The 20,424-nt window shown below is 49.7% G+C and overlaps 2 protein-coding genes across 2 annotated transcripts in view; both read left to right on the top strand.

Annotated features, from left to right (window-relative positions):
• The first annotated feature begins 405 nt into the window (after window positions 1-405).
• Window positions 406-2,987, top strand: SH2D5 (SH2 domain containing 5). The gene is given in 6 exon segments (XM_073569827.1): window positions 406-552; window positions 637-876; window positions 1,013-1,172; window positions 1,338-1,422; window positions 1,989-2,148; window positions 2,234-2,987. Coding segments are annotated over 6 exon segments (1,038 nt in total). The 3' UTR covers window positions 2,480-2,987.
• A 3,188-nt stretch (window positions 2,988-6,175) lies between these two features.
• KIF17 (kinesin family member 17) overlaps window positions 6,176-20,424 on the top strand; it is a 32,589-nt gene continuing 18,340 nt past the window's right edge. The window contains exon 1 of the mRNA XM_073570192.1: window positions 6,176-7,236. Coding sequence (XP_073426293.1) covers window positions 7,006-7,236 — 231 coding nt within the window. The 5' untranslated portion in view covers window positions 6,176-7,005. The remainder of the gene's footprint in view (window positions 7,237-20,424) is intronic.

Here is a 20,424-nt window from a genome sequence, read left to right on the forward strand (position 1 = left end):
TGGTGGTACTCCACACATTCTTCTGGCGTCGAGCCCTTGATGGAGCCCCATGCACTCTCCTAGCCCTGTGCCCTTGGTGGTGCTCCACTCACTCTCCTGGCTCCACGCGCTTGATGGTGCTCCACATATTCTTCTGGGCCGAGCCCACGGTGGAGCCCCATGTACTCTCCTGACCCTGCTCCCTTGGTAGTGCTCCACGCACTCTTCCTGCGCTGCACACTCTCTTGGCCCCGCACCTTTGGTGGTACTCCACACATTCTTCAGGCCTCGAGCCCTTGGTGGAGCCCCATGTACTCTACTGGGCCTGCTCCTTTGGTGGTGCTCCACGCACTCTCCCAGCCCCACGCACGGTTGGCCTAGGCTCAGCCCCTGTAATAACCCGCCAGGTGTCTATAATTTTTACAGATGCTGCTCATGGCGCACGCTCTGCGGAGGATCAAGTACACCACCTGCAGCCTGGAGGACAGGCAATTTGCCTTTGTGTCACGTAACCCACAGGGCCACCAGAATCTCCTGTTCTGCCACCTGTTTCTAGGCAGTGAGGCCAGTGAGGTACGGAACGTCTCTGCTCCTGGATTTTAGCGTCACTTGTTAATCTGCTTTCCATGCTGTGCTATGTTGTCTTCCCTCTGCCAGGCTCAGGTGCTGAACCTGCTGCTATGCCGCTGCTTCCAGATCCAGTACCTGCTAACTCACCCCGAGGCCGGTGACCCGAGTGCTGCAGCATTCGTCCAAAAGGACGTGCTGAAAAAAGTGCTCAGTGGTGCAGTGGTGAGGGAACCGCTGGACCCTGAAGAGGTGTCTCAGAACGTGAACGCCCTGGTGTCCTTCAGAAGACTTCTGGTGACTGCACAGGTGAAAAATTGCAGCAACTAAGCCAAAATCCTCCAAAATGTGCCTGCACATACACTGCACCAGGACACCACATACCCCCATGTGCGGCCCGGCAGGAACGGGCGGCTGCTTTCTTCCAATTCATGACTTTGACATTAGTTTTATAACATTTCCTCAGAACGAAGATCCAATCAACGTACAAAGAAGCTCATTCCTGCAGTCGCCATACTACTCCCCCACCCTGGTCCGTAGGAAGGCGATCCGCAGCAAAGTACTTCACTCGGGGGCGCATCGTGGCCCGAAGTGCAAGCCACACGACTGTGAGAGTGGAGCAGAAGGTGGGCATAATGGACGCCTTAGAGGAGTCACACGCCAGCCCCGCAGGTTGTCAGTGATGGTGATGAGGGCGGCTGCGTCATGGCGGTGGTGGGGGGTAACAGACCTGATCACTCTCCATGCTCCGTGTCACATTTTTTTAGTGTGCGTCTGCACTTCCCTCCTAGGTAGAGCTGGGTATGTGGTGACCGAGCTGTCGGCGAAGCTGGAGGTTCTGCTGTATGCCGTGTGGTTCTGCGCCGGAGTCCACAGGTATCGGGTGACATAGTATTATAGTCGGATAATAATACGCAGCCGTTCTTTTAGGGACTGCATGATGCGACAGCAGGCTGAGGCCTCAGGCTGTGTGCACACGCTGCGGAAAAGGTGCGGATTCATCCGCGCGGATTTTGTACAATCCGCAGGTGAAACCGCAGGTCAAAAGACCTGCGGTTTTACCTGCGGATTGCTCTGCGGTTTTGCCCTGCGGTTTTTCATCTCCTCAATGGAGGAGATGGCAAACCGCAGGAGAATCCGCAGAAAGAATTGATATGTCAATTCTTTCTGCGGATTGAAAACCGCAGATAATCCGCGCGGAAAATTCCGCACCGTCTGCACTGCGGTTTTTGATTCCCATAGGGAATCATTGTACTGTACACCGCAGCAAAAACTGCTGCGGGTCCGCAGCGGCCAAAACCGCTGCGGAACCGCAGCAAAATCCGCAGCGTGTGCACACAGCCTCAGGCTCCTCGCGCGGCAGCAGACTGAGGCCTCGGCTCCCCATGCGGCAGCCATGCGGGCTTTGACATTGGGCACTTGGGGTTTTTCTGTTTCCTTAGGGATAAATCCATCGCCCTTCTGAAAGATGACCGGCCGGGTGCGTTCCTGCTTCTGCCGGACGTGGAGCGCACGGGCAAGCTGACACTGTACATGAGCACACGCTGTGGGGTGATTCCGTACGCCGTGTGTGCCACCCCACAGGGGAAGTTTTACTTTGAGGTACATTGTGTTCAGAATGGCTACAGATATTCATCTATGGAACAGACACTGAGCACTAATGTGAATGGTTGCACTCTCTCTGCAGCATCTCCACCAAGAATTCGCCAGCCTCGCAGACCTGGTGGGCCATTACTCCCGCACGGACAGCAGTCTTTTCTTCCAGTTGGCTCAGGGTCGAGTGAATCCATCTTACGAAGCACAAGATGTGAAGAACGGTCATCAGAGCCCCCCCACACAGCACAAGACCAGCCTGAAGCCCCAGGCAGAAGAGCCTGACAAGAGTGGGGGGCAGCCAGACACGGCCCCGGAGCCGACCATATACCATATCTGATAAGACACACAGATAGGACAAGTAGAGGAGAGCCCCCTGCAGACAGCAGACCCCACACAAGGGGTAGTGGGAGAGGTCATCACATGCTGACCAGGAATTATCACCCGAGGGTCTGCTCCAGTCATTGTGGCTGAGGATGAAGAGGGATATTGGCGGCCACATAAAATGTACAGCCGACGTGCTCCACTCACGCTTCCCCCTACATCTAGAAGCCACATTCACTGCACTGACCCCTGGGGCTCCAGTTCTACGCTTTCTTCTTCCTACTTGCTGTAGCTATGACGTTCTCACTCAGCGACATGACATCTCTGCAGACAATCACGGACCGTGGAAGGGCTCAGACTGTTGGATCTACCATGTGATCCAGCCATTAAACGCTGTGCTGTCTCGCTCCATGCTGCATGCGGAGCCCTTGCAGACTTTGAGTAGCAGGATATACAGGGCAGATACGGGCACCTTGCGGACAGTGATGCCAACATGTCTTCCTTCATGTCACCTCCTCCATGGTAGCCCCCCGTTTTCTAGTTTATGTATTGCAGTTAATAAATATAGTTTTACACTGCGTCATCTCCTGTCTGCAATTTATCCCCCGATCCTAATCAGGGGTCGGAGGATGTGCACGTTCACACCTCCGCTCAGGAAGGGTAGAGGTCCGATTCTTCTATCAGCTGCCCCCAACCTCAGGGAATGGCCGTTCAGCCATACAGCGTTCACTACGGGCTTATGTTAGGCAGCCTCATCCTCAGTCTGCCCCCCCCCCCCCCGTTGCCCCCATGGCGATCCGCCTAGACGTTGTGAAAAAATTAGCCAGAACATCTCACAGAGCACTGATCAATCCATCATCCAAACATGGAAGGGATATGGACCAATTGCAGACTTCCAAAGATATGGCCGTCCATCTAACCTGACCTCCCAAGACATGGATGACCACCTAACCTGACATCCCAAGACATGAATGACCACCTAACATGACCTCCCAAGACATGGCCGTCCATCTAACCTGACCTCCCAAGACATGGATAGTCACCTAACCTGACCTCCCAAGACATGGACGACCACCTAACCTGACCTCGCAAGACATGACCGACCACCTAACCTGACCTCCCAAGACATGGCCGTCCATCTAACCTGACCTCCCAAGACATGGATGGCCACCTAACCTGACCTCCCAAGACATGGACGACCACCTAACCTGACCTCGCAAGACATGGCCGACCACCTAACCTGACCTCCCAAGACATGGCCGTCCATCTAACCTGACCTCCCAAGACATGGACGACCACCTAACCTGACCTTGCAAGACATGGCCGACCACCTAACCTGACCTCCCATGCGAGCAGAGCACTAATGAGAGTAGTCGAGAAGCCCATGGTTATTGGAAGAGCCACAGAGATCCACAGCTCGGGGTAGAATCTGTCCACAGGATGACTTTTAGTTGTATACTCCACAAATCTGGCCTTATTGAAGAGCAGCAAGTAGAAAGCCATAAGAAGTCCCATGTAGGAAGCAGTGAGGATGTGGAAAAAGGGGCTCTGGTCAGATGAGATCAAAACGCTATATGTGGTGGAGAACACCATCCCCACCGTCACACATGGTGGGTGCAGCATCATGCTGTGGGGAGGCTTTTCTTCAGCAGGGGTAGGGAAACTGGTCAGAGGTGATGGGAAAATGGATAGAGCTAAATACAGGACAATCCTGGAGGAAAATCTGCTAGAGACTGCAGAAGACATGAGACTGGGACGTAGTCGCCTTCCAGCGCAGGACAATGACCCTCAACATCCTGCCAAGCTACAATTGGGGCTTTAGATCGGACTAAATCATGTGTGAGAACGGCGCAGTCATCGTCCAGTACCAAATCTCAGAGAATCTGTGACAAGACATAAAAATTACTGATCACAAACGTCTCCATCCAAAGTCACTGAGCGAGAGCGAGTGTGCAAAGCTGAATATTAATGCACCTCACAATGGTCAGATTTATATTTTTACAATAATTAGTACACCCATGTATCATTTCCTTTACACATCACAAATACTTGTTACTTTTTGTTTGTATCACAGAAAATTCCAATAAAATACATATAAGTCTGTGGGTGTAACAGGAAAAATGTGGAACAGGGTAGAGGATTTATGAGGGGGGATTGTTGCGGGGTGATGGGGGAAGGGGCAATGGATTTATGAGGGAGGATTGCTGCAGGTGGGGCAGGGGATTTATGAGGGGGGATTGATGAGGATTTATGAGGGGGGGATTGCTGGGGCAGGGGATTTATCAGGGGGGGTTGCTGGGGGTGAGGCAGAGTATTTATGAGGAGGGATTGCTGAGGGGTGATGGGGCGGGGCAGGGGATTTATGCGCGGACTCGGTTGCTAGGGGGTGGAGCAGATTTATGAGGGGGGTTGCTGGGGCACGGCAGGGAATTTATGAGGGGGCATCGCTGTGGGGGTGATGAATGGCAGGGCAGGGGATTTATGAGGGGGCATCGCTGTGGGGGTGATGAATGGCAGGGCAGGGGATTTATGAGGGGGCATCGCTGTGGGGGTGATGAATGGCAGGGCAGGGGATTTATGAGGGGGCATCGCTGTGGGGGTGATGAATGGCAGGGCTGGGGATTTATGAGGGGGCATCGCTGTGGGGGTGATGAATGGCGGGCAGGGGATTTATGAGGGGGCATCGCTGTGGGGGTGATGAATGGCAGGGCTGGGGATTTATGAGGGGGCATCGCTGTGGGGGTGATGAATGGCAGGGCAGGGGATTTATGAGGGGGCATCGCTGTGGGGGTGATGAATGGCAGGGCAGGGGATTTATGAGGGGGCATCGCTGTGGGGGTGATGAATGGCACGGCTGGGGATTTATGAGGGGGCATCGCTGTGGGGGTGATGAATGGCGGGCAGGGGATTTATGAGGGGGCATCGCTGTGGGGGTGATGAATGGCAGGGCTGGGGATTTATGAGGGGGCATCGCTGTGGGGGTGATGAATGGCAGGGCAGGGGATTTATGAGGGGGCATCGCTGTGGGGGTGATGAATGGCAGGGCAGGGGATTTATGAGGGGGCATCGCTGTGGGGGTGATGAATGGCAGGGCTGGGGATTTATGAGGGGGCATCGCTGTGGGGGTGATGAATGGCAGGGCAGGGGATTTATGAGGGGGCATCGCTGTGGGGGTGATGAATGGCAGGGCAGGGGATTTATGAGGGGGCATCGCTGTGGGGGTGATGAATGGCAGGGCAGGGGATTTATGAGGGGGGTTGCTGGGGATTAATGAGGGGAGTTGCAGGGGTGCAGGGCAGGAGTGATGGGGCGGAGCAGGGGATTAATGGGGGAGGGGTTGCTGGGGGTAGGGCAGGAGATTTATGACGGAGGTTTGCTGGGGGTCCCGCTATTGTTATTATACAGACAAAGTAAAACGCCTCCCGAGTTCGCATCAGCGGACACCTGACTCCTTAGGAAGCAGAAAATATCTATCAGCCCCATGGAGCAGAGGACTTCTTGTCCATAGCAACCAGTCACGTGCTGACAGCCGAGACCAGATGAGTGTTGCTGGGATGTGTAGTCCTAGTTCTCAGCATCTGGACAGCACCGGCGAGCAGATGATGGGGGTTGTAGTAGAAAGGGAACGACATACCCCGCCCCCTGCTCGTGACGTCATGCAGTGGTGCACCGGTTGCTAGGTGACGGGAACGCGGGGGGGAGGGGTTTCTCAGGATTTAGGGACCACTGCGATATCGGGGAGGACAGAGCAGGCGGCTGCGGGGGCGAGATCCGGCGGGGACAGAGACAGCCTGAGAGAGACATCTGGAGAGAGACAGAGAGAGAGAGACCGCCTGAGACAAAGACAGCCTGAGAGAGACATCCGGCGAGATAGACCACCAGAAACAGCCTGAGAGAGACCGTGGAGAGACAAACCAAGAGAGCGACATCTGGAGAGAGACTGCCCGGGACAGAGAAAGCCTGAGAGAGACATCTGGAGAGAGACAGAGAGAGACCGCTGGGGACACAGATAGCCTGAGAGAGACATCTGGAGGGAGACAGCCTGAGAGAGACATCTGGAGGGAGACAGCCTGAGAGAGACATCTGGAGGGAGACAGCCTGAGAGAGACATCTGGAGGGAGACAGCCTGAGAGAGACATCTGGAGGGAGACAGCCTGAGAGAGACATCTGGAGGGAGACAGAGAGGGACCGCCGGGGACACAGACAGCCTGAGAGAGACATCTGGAGAGAGACTAACAAAGGCTGACAGAGACCCTGAGACTGGAGAGAGACCAGTACAGGAGAAGAGAGCCCAGATAATTGAGACAGCCTGAGACTGGAGAAAGAGAGCGCTGTGCTGGTGAAGAGTGACCGCCTGGTGAAGACAGACCAATACAGGGGTCAGTAACCTTGGGGCTCCTGAGCTGCAGGTGCTGGGGCCTCCTGGGACTGAACATGGAGGGGCCCTACAGCAGCCTTGAGGCTAGGATCAGAGCGCACTGACACTACCAGGGGGGCAGAGACCTCCGGCAGGTGAGCAGCGGAGTGCCCCCTCCAGGGATCATGGCGTCAGAGTGTGTGAAGGTGGTGGTCCGCTGCCGCCCCATGAACAGCAGAGAGCGAGAACTGAAGTGCCGAGCCGTTGTCGCCATGGACAGCAACCGGGGCCAGTGCTTCATCAGGAGGCCGGAGGGGGCAGAGGAGACCCCCAAACAGTTCACCTTTGACGGGGCGTACAACATGGAGCACTGCACTGAGCAGATCTACAATGAGATCGCCTTCCCCCTGGTGGAGGTAAGCGCATGAGACACTTGAGACCCCACACGTTCTCCTGTGGGGCACCAGTGAGAGCCGGGGGCCAGAGCAGCTTTCTGTGCTCTCCAGTGATACTCCAGTGTCACTACTAGACATAGGAGCTCACAGTGAGGTGCAGAAACATTTGAATGGTGACACAAGTTTTGGCATTTTAGCTGTTCACAGAATCCAGTCCTATAATCACACACCCACACCCCCCGCCCCAGCAGCAAGCATGGTGGAAGAGTTGCTCCATCACCCTAATCCCACTGCCACCCTCTGTTACCCTCCCTTCCTTTGAGGTGCACTCTGTGCGCATCTACTCCCCCTCCAACTAGCCGTCATCTACCGCCCTCCAGGGTCAGCCACCACCTTCTTTGACCACTTCACCACCTGGCTACTTCATTTCCTTTCCACTGATATCTCCACTATCATCTTGGGCGACTTCAACATCCCCATTGACACTTCCCTCTCAGCCAGGGGTGGATTAAGGGTAGCCAGGGCCCCCGGCTGTTCAGACTCTTGTGGGCCCCCCCGGTCATGTGACGGCGTCATGTGACGGGGTCGGGAAGTCACTAGTTTTCATGACGCATATGGTGCGGGAAGGGGTTAAATACTGACGTAAAAAGCTCAGCAAATACACAACCTGTGCACGAGGCCTCACAAATACTGAGGTAAAAACTCACCAAATACTCAGCGTGTGCATGAGGCCTTATAAATACTGAGGTAAAAACTCACCAAATACTCAGCGTGTGCACGAGGCCTTACAAATACTGGAAGGCTTCCACCCAACATCTAGTCCTGACTCACTTGTACCTAACATCAAAACCAGCTAATAGTCTGCAATCACCTGCTGACCTGGGCCCATGACCTGTCAGACAAGTTACTTCACATGAGTCACACAGATGCTTCTGCTTCATGAACTTCCCGAGATAGAAGAAGCAGCCTCCGATGTGCAGCCTGTGGCCGGATACACAGGAAGAGACGCTCCTCGTCACAGGCTGTGCCCAACATGGCAGCAGAGGGGTTAACGCCACAGACAAATCGCCGTCTCCTTACACACTGGACACGACGCTGCATCTGGTAACCAACAAGCGCAATTTTAGTTATGTCCCAGATGTTCAGCATGTGGAGGACCAAGGGGGGACAAAAAAGATCCCAGGATTTCAACAGGCGCATGGGAAAGTGGACGGCGGTTGGAGGGGCAGGGTTTATATAGGGGTCGGAGTAAATATATATATTATATATATATATATATATATATATATATATATATATATATATATATATACACTCACTGGCCACTTTATTAGGTACACCATGCTAGTAAGGGGTTGGACCCCCTTTTGCCTTCAGAACTGCCTCAATTCTTCGTGGCAGAGATTCAACAAGGTGCTGGAAGCATTCCTCAGAGATTTTGGACCATATTGACATGATGGCATCACACAGTTGGCGCAGATTTGTCGGCTGCACATCCCTGATGCGAATCTCCCGTTCCACCACATCCCAAAGATGCTCTATTGGATTGAGATCTGGTGACTGAGGAGGCCATTTGAGTACAGTAAACTCATTGTCATGTTCAAGAAACCAATCTGAGATGATTCGAGCTTTATGACATGGCGCATTATCCTGCTGAAAGTAGCCATCAGATGTTGGGTACATTGTGGTCATAAAGGGATGGACATGGTCAGCAACAATACTCAGGTAGGCTGTGGCGTTGCAACGATGCTCAATTGGTACCAAGGGGCCCAAAGAGTGCCCAGAAAAAATTCCCCACACCATGACACCACCACCACCAGCCTGAACCGTTGATACAAGGCAGGATGGATCCATGCTTTCATGTTGTTTACGCCAAATTCTGACCCTACCATCCGAATGTCGCAGCAGAAATCGAGACTCATCAGACCAGGCAACGTTTTTCCAATCTTCTACTGTCCAATTTCGATGAGCTTGTGCAAATTGTAGCCTCAGTTTCCTGTTCTTAGCTGAGAGGAGTGGTACCCAGTGTGGTCTTCTGCTGCTGTAGCCCATCTGCCTCAAAGTTCGACGCACTGTGCGTTCAGAGATGCTCTTCTGCCTACCTTGGTTGTAACGGGTGGCAATTTGAGTCACTGTTGCCTTTCTATCAGCTCGAACCAGTCTGCCCATTCTCCTCTGACCTCTGGCATCAACATGGCATTTCCGGCCACAGAACTGCCGCTCACTGGATTTTTTTTCTTTTTCGGACCATTCTCTGTAAACCCTAGAGATGGTTGTGCGTGAAAATCCCAGTAGATCAGCAGTTTCTGAAATTCTCAGACCAGCCCTTCTGGCACCAACAATCATGCCACGTTCAAAGGCACTCAAATCACCTTTCTTCCCCATACTGATGCTCGGTTTGAACTGCAGGAGATTGTCTTGACCATGTCTACATGCCTAAATGCACTGAGTTGCCGCCATGTGATTGGCTGATTAGAAATTAAGTCTTAACACACAGTTGGACAGGTGTACCTAATAAAGTGGCCAGTGAGTGTATATACACACACACATTACTACATGCGGGCCACGCATACATGCACAATCCTCAGGTTGTATAACTTTCAACTGGTCAAAACATTTCTGTCAGTAGGCCAAGAAAGAAATGTAGACCCGCCATCTCGTGCCCACCTTACCAGAGGTGCCCACTGCCCACATATAACAAAGTTGATGGAAACAGACGACTTCCATTATGATGATTGGTTACCGGCCTTCTGTGTATGATCACCTTCCCAGAGAAAGGGCTAAATCCTGGCTACAATGTAACAATGTTAGGACCCCTCAGTGTCACGGCTACTACTGACCCCATGACCTCCCCACCACCCTCTATGGAGATGACTGGACTCCCTGTATAATGCTATTCCACACTGAGTTACCTCCATAACTCGGCTGAGATACACTAGAAGAGTAGTATCGCAAGAAGTATCCCAGGCATTCCCAGCCTGAAGTGAGTGAACTTGCAGGTAACGTCATGGTGAGGATTTCTGCGATGGTTGCACAGCTCTTGTAACTTTTTCCCTACTGAGAAACACTGACAGCGATGCTACAACTTATGCGCGACCAAACGTGATTGGTGCCCTAGAGGCCAATATCTGTCGTGGCCCTGCACCGCTAATTGCAGATATAGTGACAACACAGCGTGGAGATGTGCCGTCATGTACCATCGAGAAACTGTAAGGCTGTGTTCACACGTAGCTTTTTTTTTGCGTTTTACAAAAAAATCCGCTCAAAAAACGCTTAAAAGACGCATCCCATTCATTTTAATGCATTTTGCACTTTTCGTGCATATTGATGGGTTTTTTCCACTCATCAATTTTGCGGTAAATTCCGCATTTCTGGCTATTTTCTATGTGTCTGGGGATGCTCCGGAAAAAATTACGGCAAAAACGCGCAAAAATCACGGCAAAAACGCGCGTTTTCTGGGCAGGAGTCCGGTTTTCATACAGAAATTTTCTGCATACCTGTGCACATAAGGGGTACAGCAATGATTTAGGCTATGTGCGTTTTTAAGTGCTCAGGAAACGGGTCTCCTTACCAGAAAACGCGCTGCAAAAAACGTGCGTTTTTTGCGGAAAAACCACGCATTTTTGATGCGTTTTTTTCTGCGCGTCTTCTGGACTATAGGAAATAGCCAAAAACGGGGACCTAAGCGGAAATTAATGAACATGCTGCGTTTTTTTTACCGCTAAGCGTTTCCTTAGCGGTAAAAAAATGCATCCATTGGCACAAAAAGGCCAAAATGCATTAAAATGAATGGGATGCTTCTTTTAAGCGTTTTTGATGCGGTTTGAGGCTGAGTGCAGACGGAGTTTTGAGCCCTGCGGATTTTTCCGTGCAGAATGGAAGAAAACCGCAGGTCAAATGACCTGCATTTTTCCTGCGGATTTCTTCCATTTTTCACGCGGTTTTCATGCGGTTTTCCATTGCGGTTTTCCCCCTGCGGATTTGGTGATAGGGGAGATAGAAAACCGCACAAAAGAAGTAACATGCTGCGGATTTTGTACCGCGGGAAAACCGCAGCGTCTGCACAGCGTTTTTTTTTTTCCATTCATTTTAAAGGTACTGTACATCACAATGGGGATATGCAACGTTTCTGCGCAGTAAAATCCGCTGCGGAAACACTGCAAATCTGCATCGTGTGCACATGGCCTCACCCTGAAAAACGCTTAAAAAACGCAAAGTGGGCACACAGCCTTAGCCTCCCCAGCGCAGCGCGACACTCAGCCGTCCCAACGCAGCTCTGCTCCCAGCGCAGCGCGACACTCAGCTGTCCCAATGCAGCTCCTCTCCCAGCGCAGTGACACTCAGCCACCCCAACGCAGCACCGTGACACTCAGCCATCCCAACGCAGCGTGACACTCAGCCGTCTCTATGCAGCTCCACTCACAGCGCGACATTCAGCCGTCCCAACGCAGCACCGCTCCCAGCACACCGCAACACTCAGCCGTCCCAACGCTGCACCGCTCCCAACGCAGCGTGACACTCAGCCGTCCTAATGCAGCTCCGCTCCCATCGCGTGACACTCAGCCGTCCCAACGCAGCACCGCTCCCAGCGCACCGCGACATTCAGCCGTCCCAACGCAGCACCGCTCCCAGCGCAGCACGACATTCAGCGGTCATAACGCAGCTCCGCTCTCAACGCAGCGTGACACTCAGCCGTCCCAACGCAGCACCACTCGCAATGCAGCGTGACACTCAGCCGTCTAACGCAGCTCCGCTCCCAACGCAGCGCGACACTCAGCCGTCCCAACGCAGCTGCCCCGGATCACAGGATGTGTAGTGAGGGGCCTACAGCACTAGACCTGCACCCCTTCACATTCTCAGAGGGGCTTCTCCGAGGTTGGACCCCCTGCACCTGCCGGCCATGGTGAGAGCAGATGCAGCACCTGTGGATGTATCACCTCTATATGTGCAGCAGCCCTGTACAATGCCTGGGGTTCATCTGCTGCCATTACTGGAGATCGGGGTGCAGCGCTGAGCACATGTCATCAGCACAGGCAGGGTCCCATCGGGGAGCAGCCACTAGTCACCCGGGAAAGTCCGAGGCGGCGCCCACCTGAGGCCAGCAGGGAAAGGGCGCAGTAATCAGCTTAGATCACTGATCTCCAAGGATGAGCACACCCGTGATCACAATGTTTAGAGAGCCTCCATTGCTGCCGGGCGGACTACAAGTCCCAGCGCAGAGGGCAGCATTTGGCATTCTGGGACTTGTAGTGCCCGGCCCACACAGAACATCACACCATACCTAAGGCTGCAAGATGGTTCACCTAAGCGGCAGGGTCGCCGAGGCGGTGCTTCCATGACTGGCAGTGGTGCACCAGCAGTGCCTTCTTGTAGTTGCGGGTGCCCTTGGCCAGCTCATCGTGTCCGCCCGTCTCCTTGCAGCACCAGGCGCAGGACATCAAGCCTGTCTCCTGGCAGAAGCGCAGCCACGGGAACTCCTGCAGCTAGAAGCCCTGGAAGGAGCAGTGCAAGCTGGGCAGCAGGGACTGGCTGCAGGCAGTGGAGAGGAGGCCGTAGCGGCGGGACCCGTCTCCCTGGATGCTGCAGTCCTGATGCTCAGTGGCTGCCGCCTCCCTCCGGCCGCCCACAGCCTCCTCGTCCTCCTCCTCATCGGCGTCGTCGCTGCTGCCCCCACTGCTGCCCCCTCACTACCTGCAGCAGGTGCTGTCACCGCTAGCACAGGGGAAGGAGCACACGGCGGTGACCGGTCAGGACTCACTCCAGCTGACTTTCTGCCATAGAGACAGTGGCCGATTATAATGAGGCAATTTACCCTGGGCTAGTAGGCCCCCCCACACCACTGGGCCCTGGGCTACCGCCCAGATTGACCTCATTATAATCCGCCACTGCTCTCAGCTGCCACTAAACTTCTATCTCTCACTTCCTCCTTCGGCCTCACTCAATGGTCTTCTGCAGCCACTCACAAAGATGGCCACACACTAGACCTCATCTTCACCCGCCTCTGCTCCCTATCTAGCCTCTCTAACTCACCTCTTCCTCTCTCTGACCACAACCTACTTACATTCTTTTCCCTCTCCTCCTCAGGTCCACAATCCCCACCTCAAAAACTTGCACACCCTCGCAGAAATCTTCAACACCTCGATCTACGCTTATTGTCTGAATCCCTCCTCCCTCTTACAGACATAAGTTCCGTACACAATGCGGATGTCGCTGCCGCCCTATATAACACCACAATAGCTGTAGCTTTGGAATCAGTTGCCCCTCTCAAACATACCAAAGCTCGCAAAATCAACAGACAGCCCTGGCACACCAGTCTGACCAAAGAACTGAGGCGGGCTTCCAGGGCTGCTGAGCAGAGATGGAAAAGATCCCACTCCAATGAGGACTTTATCGGATTGAAACAGTCCCTCTCACTACTTTCAAGAACACACTCGCTGCAGCAAAACAAACTTACTTCTCTTCTCTCATATCCTCCCTGTCTCACAACCCTAAACAGTTATTCAACACCTTCAATTCTCCGCCCCCCAGCACCTCCTTCCTCTCCACTCATCTCAGCTGAAGACTTTGCCTCATTTTTCAAGAAGAATTACATCAGAGACAGTCTTGGTCAACAACCCCCAGTGCCCTTCCTCCTAACTGCCCTGCCCTCCTCCACCAAAGCCAACTTCTCCACCATTACAGAAGATCGACTCTCCACTCTACTGTCAAGATCACATCTCACTACCTGTGCACTTGACACGATCCCATCCCACTTCATCCCAAACCTCACCACAGTCTTCATCCCAACCCTAACCCACCTCTTCAACCTGTCACTAACAACTGGTGTTTTCCCCTCAAGCTTTAAACATGCCTCTATCACACCTATCCTCAAAAAGCCCTCTCTTGACCCATCCTCTGTATCTAGCTATCGCCCTATATCACTTCTCCCCTATGCCTCAAAACTACTGGAACAACACGTCCATCTTGAACTGTCCTCCCACCTCTCTTCTTGCTCCCTCCTTGACCGATTACAATCTGGCTTCCGGCCACACCACTCCACTGAATCTTCCCTAACTAAGGTCACCAATGACCTACTAGCAGCCAAGGCCAAGCGACACTACTCTGTCCTCCTCCTCCTGGACCTGTCCTCTGCCTTTTACACAGTGGACCATTCCCTATTACTACAGACCCTCTCATCTCTTGGTATCACAGACTTGGCCCTATCTTGGCTCTCGTCATACCTAACAGACCGGACATTCAGCGTCTCCCACTCGCACACCACCTCCTCACCGCGCCCCCTATCCGTCGGAGTCCCGCAAGGTTCAATCCTAGGGCCCCTGCTCTTCTCCATTTACACCTTCGGCCTCGGACAGCTCATAGAATCTCATGGCTTTCACGCAGGGCTGTGGAGTCGGTAAGCCACAGTTGCGACTCCGACTCCGGCTCCGACTCCTTCATAAATGGCCAATTCATAACAACAAATTTACTGTTGTAAAATATTAAACATCGTGCTTATTCAGTTTCTCACCATCATATAAGTAATCAGACCACTTAGAGCAAAAACTACATTTATTAGAATACAATTAGAATATAGCAAATAACTTTTATAAACTTTTCTAAACTGTAAGTAAATATGCAATAAACACTTTTATGCAGTTAATAAGAAGAAATCTATAAATTTGTCCTCAGAAAAAGTATTGCCTCTGTCAGATCCTCCTTCATGGATGCCCTCAAATCTGATCTAATTATTTTGAGAGCAGAGAACAACCTCTCTACACTAAATTGTGTTGGTGGCAAAGCAGTAACCACTCGGGCAACATCTCTGACAATGTCAGGATACAGAGGAATCGCTTGTTGCACTGTTATTTTTGATGAACGGTCAAGTTTCTCAATTTCTTTTAGTGCGCATGAAAAATTCTGCTGAAATGTACTGGCTGTGTTCCTTGATGGGGATGACTCTTCTTCTATGCGGGAACGCTTTGCACGGTCCTTGTGATCCAAATATTTTTCGAAATTAAATTCTTCATCAGTTGATGATGAGGGTGAAGATGTGGCAGGACGACCAAATTCTTCTTGTTCCTCCTGACTGTTCTGCAACCCTTTCATCCTTACTGCTATTTCAAACAGAGCTTCTTTTCCTTTACTTAGCTGTTGATCATCTAGAAGAATCCGATGCATTGGGTCTACATAAACAGCTGCCAAAAGAATGTTATTTTGTAATGTAGCTCCTCTCTCCGTTTCATTGATGTAGCAATGCCACTTGCAATTAACCCTCCTCTTTGGGACAGGCGAAACATCAGGTTCTTCCACTGCTTTAAGAAAATACCTGGAGTTAAGTCCTCTGCTTGTAATTTTTTAGTCACTGTAAATGGGTGCTCTAGCAATTTTTCCAGCTCAGTCACCTGATTCCACTGACTTTCATTTAGCGTCAGTTGAGGGTTAGCCATGTCTACAAGAAAGGTTTTCAGTTCAACCAAGCGCTGAATCATTAAGTAAGTACTGCCCCATCGTGTGGCTTGATCAATAATTGCCCCTTTTCCAGCACGTCTCTTCAAAATTGAGTCAACTTTAGGGGTTCTGGCAACAGTAGCCAATTTTCTCACCTTGCCAATCAGTGCAGCAGCATGTCCTTCTTGCAGACTGTCTCTTATAGCCAGCTGTAGCGTATGCACAACACAGCGCATGTGATGAATGAAAGAACATATTGACACAGTTTCAACAAGATCATCTAAACTATCATGTTGCTGTTCATCTGAAGCAACTTCAGTTTGCTCCTCAGTTACAATACTGTGTTCCTCTATTTCAAACATTTCTGTGTCTGTGGACCCAGAATGTTCTTCTAGCTGCTGGTCGCCATCATTACTCTCATTCATTAGCTTAATAGTACTTATCATATTTGAAGCATTGTCAGTTACGACAGAAAGAACTTGCTCTTTTTTAAGTTCATAGTCTTGCAGAACCTTTTCCACCAAGACCTGGAGAAACTCACTGGTGTGATGAGCTTTGGTGTCTTTTACTGCCAATGTCTTGGTAACTATTTCATTTTTGTCACAAACAAATCGGACATTGATGGCAAAATAGTTCACTCTGTGACGTGTGCAGGCATCCATTTTAAGAAACAGAAAGCGTCCCTTGAGAGTTTTTTTAAGTTCTTCCTTTTGTTTAAAAGCTTCTTCGATTACTAATTTTCTAATACTCTCTCTCTCTCCAGAGAAACACCAAGCTTGCGGGCCATTTCCCCATTCAGACACATAAAAGCTGGTCGTGAAAATAATGAAATAGGCACACTATCCTTTACAACAAGCTCTATGATCTGTTTTTTAAATGTATCTACTGTCATTGTCACAGTAACTTTGTCACTGACAAAATATCTTGCAACTGATGGCTGCAAAGTTCTCTGCTCCTTTGTTTGGCTGGAAGAGCTGGGCACTGGTTCATTGGTTTGGATGCAGTCTTTCTCATCCACTGCTTTCAGTACTTCTGGATGAAAGCGCTGTAAATGTCTCTTTAGATTAGAAGCTCTGGTAGGAGCATTTTTATCTTTGCCTGAATATGCACTCATCTTGGCTTCACAGCATTTGTTTTCGTCTGGATCATTTGTCATACACTGACAGACATAATGTTTTCTATCTTGAGTAATGGTGAAATGTTCAAATACAGCTGATTTAATGTGATGCTTCTTTGACATTCTCAGGTTTTTAATTCTGCATTCACAATCCAAATGACAATTGTTTTTCCTAAACACAATTGTACAAAATTATTTCCAGGTCGTACAACTGATATAGTGGTCAGTAATACTGTTATTATTCCTCATGTACTCAGTTAACTGATGCAAAGTTTGTTGAAAGGATAATACTTCTTACAGTCTTCCTCTTCTGAGTAGCAGGCAGCTGTGAGATGCTTGGAAGACGCACACCTAGTATGATCTAGTCTAGAGGAGGAGCTTTACTACTAAGAATTTGCAACACATTTTCACTTTCAGTTTGATACATTGTAAGTAGGGGGGTTGGGGCAGCATGAGGTTAACCAAGTATAAGATTAGATAAGGGCAGTGGAGAACAGTGACACACAAGAAGTAAGAAATGTCTCTATCTCCAGCAGAACTGCTTATCACTGTTGTTCGTAGTTTGATAGAACATATATATTTGAGTAACATTTATAAAATTCATATGAAAGTTCAATTATGAAATATTAATACATTTTTTTTAAAGCTGGAGTCGGAGTCGGTACACTTCTAGCGACTCCGACTCCAACCAAAACTAACTCCGACTCCGACTCCACAGCCCTGGTTTCAGTATCACCTCTATGCTGATGACACACAGATCTACATCTCTGGACCAGATATCACCTCCCTACTAAATAGAATCCCTCATTGTATGGCTGCTATTTCATCCTTTGCCGCTAGATTTCTAAAACTTAATATGGACAAAACAGAATTAATCATCTTTCCCCCATCTCACGTGACCCCCCAACGGACCTATCCATTAAAGTTAATGGCTTCCCACTCTTTCCAGTCCCACAAGCTCGCTGCATCGCAAGGAAAAAAAATCACAAGGATTTGGTCACTGGCCAAAGATTTCTGGACCACACCGTATACAGGTGGAGGAACAATGCTGCAGAGTCTAAAGCTTCACACACAAAAGTGTTTAAAATGACCAATCAGCAAAGAGACAGAATAGAGTAATGCGAATCCCATCGGTATCTGGAGACTGTCCGTCGCCTCCATCATCACTACGGTATATACAGAAGTTATGTCGCTTATCCATGTTATGTAAATAAAAGCTTATAACCTGATGTTAAATTCATCCATTGGTTGTATAAATTATTCTTTTGAAAGCTGAAACCCGAAATGTGGTTTAGGTTAAGAAAATAAATTGGCATCAATGCAGAAATATTGATCATTTAATGGACACAGAATGGTCAGATTTTGGCAAGACAAAAGGCCTGGTCATCTCAAGTCCCTGTGTCAACTAGAACAGTTTGTAGGATTCTGTCTCGAAATGGCCTCCATGGTCGAATCAGTGCCAAGAAGGCAGCACTAAACAAGAGGCAAATAAAAAACCGTGTGGCATTTGCAAAGTCCCACAGCATGCTAAACAGATGGACGCTGGAAAAGTGGCAGAAGGTGGAATTCTCTGATGAATCTTCAGTAGAATTACACCACAGCTGCCGAAAATACTGCAGGAGACCTACTGGAGCCCGTACGGATCCAAAATACACCCAGAAAACAGGTAAATTTGGTGGTGGAAAGATCATGGTCTGGGGTTACATTCAGTATGGGGGTGTGCGAAACATTTGCAAGGTGGAAGGCAATATCAATAGCCTAAAATATCAAGAAGTATTAGCTACCTCTTAGGCTAAGTGCACACGTACCGGAACTCTCGCGGAAATTCCCGCGAGAATTCCGGAATTCCAGTCCGCGGGAAAATTGCATTTTAAATTCCCGCGATTTTCCCGCGGAAAAACTAGCATTTTGCAAGCGTAATTAGCGTGCAAAATGCTAGCGTTTTCCAAGTGATCTGGAGCATCGCTTGGAGAACTGATTGACAGGTTGGTCACACTCGTCAAACATAGTGTTTGACAAGTGTGACCAACTTTTTACTACTGAGGCTGCCTATGCGGCATCAGTAGTAAAAGATAGAATGTAAAAAAAAATAAAAAATGGTGTTATTCTTACCTTCCGACATCCCGCGCAGCCGTTCCCAGTAATCCTTTGCGAAAATGCCCGCGATGACGTCCGTTCTCGCGGGATCGCGATGTCTCGCGGTGATTCGCGATGACGTCGCGCGAATGACCGCGAGACTTCGCGATCCCGCGAGAACGGACACCATCGCGGGCATTTTTGCAAAGGACTACTGGGAACGAGAACGTGGAGAGAAGCGGGAAGGCTGCACGGGACGTCGGAGGGTGAGAATAACAATATTTTTTATTTTTAAATTCTATTCTTTGGGGATATGGTACCCAAAGCCCGGAGGACAGTCTCCTCTCCTCCGGACCGTGGGTACTATCCGCAATTGTTCTGCTTACTTTCCGCATGGTGTGCACAGCCACATGCGGGAAGTAAGCGGAACAATGCATTCCTATGGGTGCGGGATCGCCGCGATTCCGCAAATTAATGAGCATGCTGCGGTTTTTACCGCGAAGCGATTCCGCCATGGTAAAAACCGCAGCATTAGCACAGCATTGCGGAATCCCATAGGAATGCATGGGATGCTTATTTTTCGCGTTTTCGCGGCAAAATCGCGCGGTTAAAACCGCCGCGGAAACGCGAAAAAAATGCCACGTGTGAACTCAGCCTTATATTCCAAATCATAAAAGGGGTCACATTCTGCAGCAGGATGGTGCTCCATCTCATACATCCATCTCTACAACAAAGTTCATCCAGGCAAAAAAGATCAAGGTGCTCAAGGACTGGCCAGCCCAGTCACCAGACATGAACATCATTGAGCATGTTTGGGGTAGGATGAAAGAGGAAGCTTGGAAGACAAAACAAAAGAATCTAGATGAACTCTGGGAGGCATGTAAGACTGCATTCTTTGCTATTCCTGATGACTTCATTAATAAATTGTATGAATCATTGTTGAACCGCATGGATGCAGTCCTTCAAGCTCATGGAAGTCACACAAAATATTAAATATGACTCTAATAGCACCACAACTTCATTCAGCAATGTTTTTTTTTTTTTTTAACTCTTTCTATTGAAAGCTTCCACAAGATAATATGACAAACATGTGACATTGCAGTGCAAAGAAAGCAGATTAATCCACTTAATCATTATCCACAACATCAGTTACAGAAGTATACTTTCAATAATAAAATAGACAAACAACACAGATGAAAAAGAACATTAAGCATAATGTGTTCAATTCTCAACAGCATTGCATCACAATCAGGGGATTCTTAATTAGGGTTCTAAGTTTGCAGCTATTCGGGTTATAATAAGCGAATAAGCAAATATTCCTGAGTCCACGTAAAGCATCACATTTATGCACTGCAAAAGAGACACTTCAGGGGTTATATCTCATAGTTGAGGAAATTATGGCATCAGGAGCTTCATTCACCAATTTTATGCAACATATATTTGTATTTTAAGTAAATTATTTGTTTGAATATCACATTACTTTCTGTGGCCGACAAAACTTTTGTCTTGCCAAAATCTGACCATTATGTGTCCATTAAATTATCAATATTTCTGCATTGATGCCAATTTATTTTCTTAACCTAAACCAC

Source organism: Dendrobates tinctorius, unplaced genomic scaffold, assembly GCF_039654945.1.
Source record: "Dendrobates tinctorius isolate UK_male_01 unplaced genomic scaffold, ASM3965494v1 ptg000028l, whole genome shotgun sequence".
Classification (NCBI taxonomy): domain Eukaryota; kingdom Metazoa; phylum Chordata; class Amphibia; order Anura; family Dendrobatidae; genus Dendrobates; species Dendrobates tinctorius.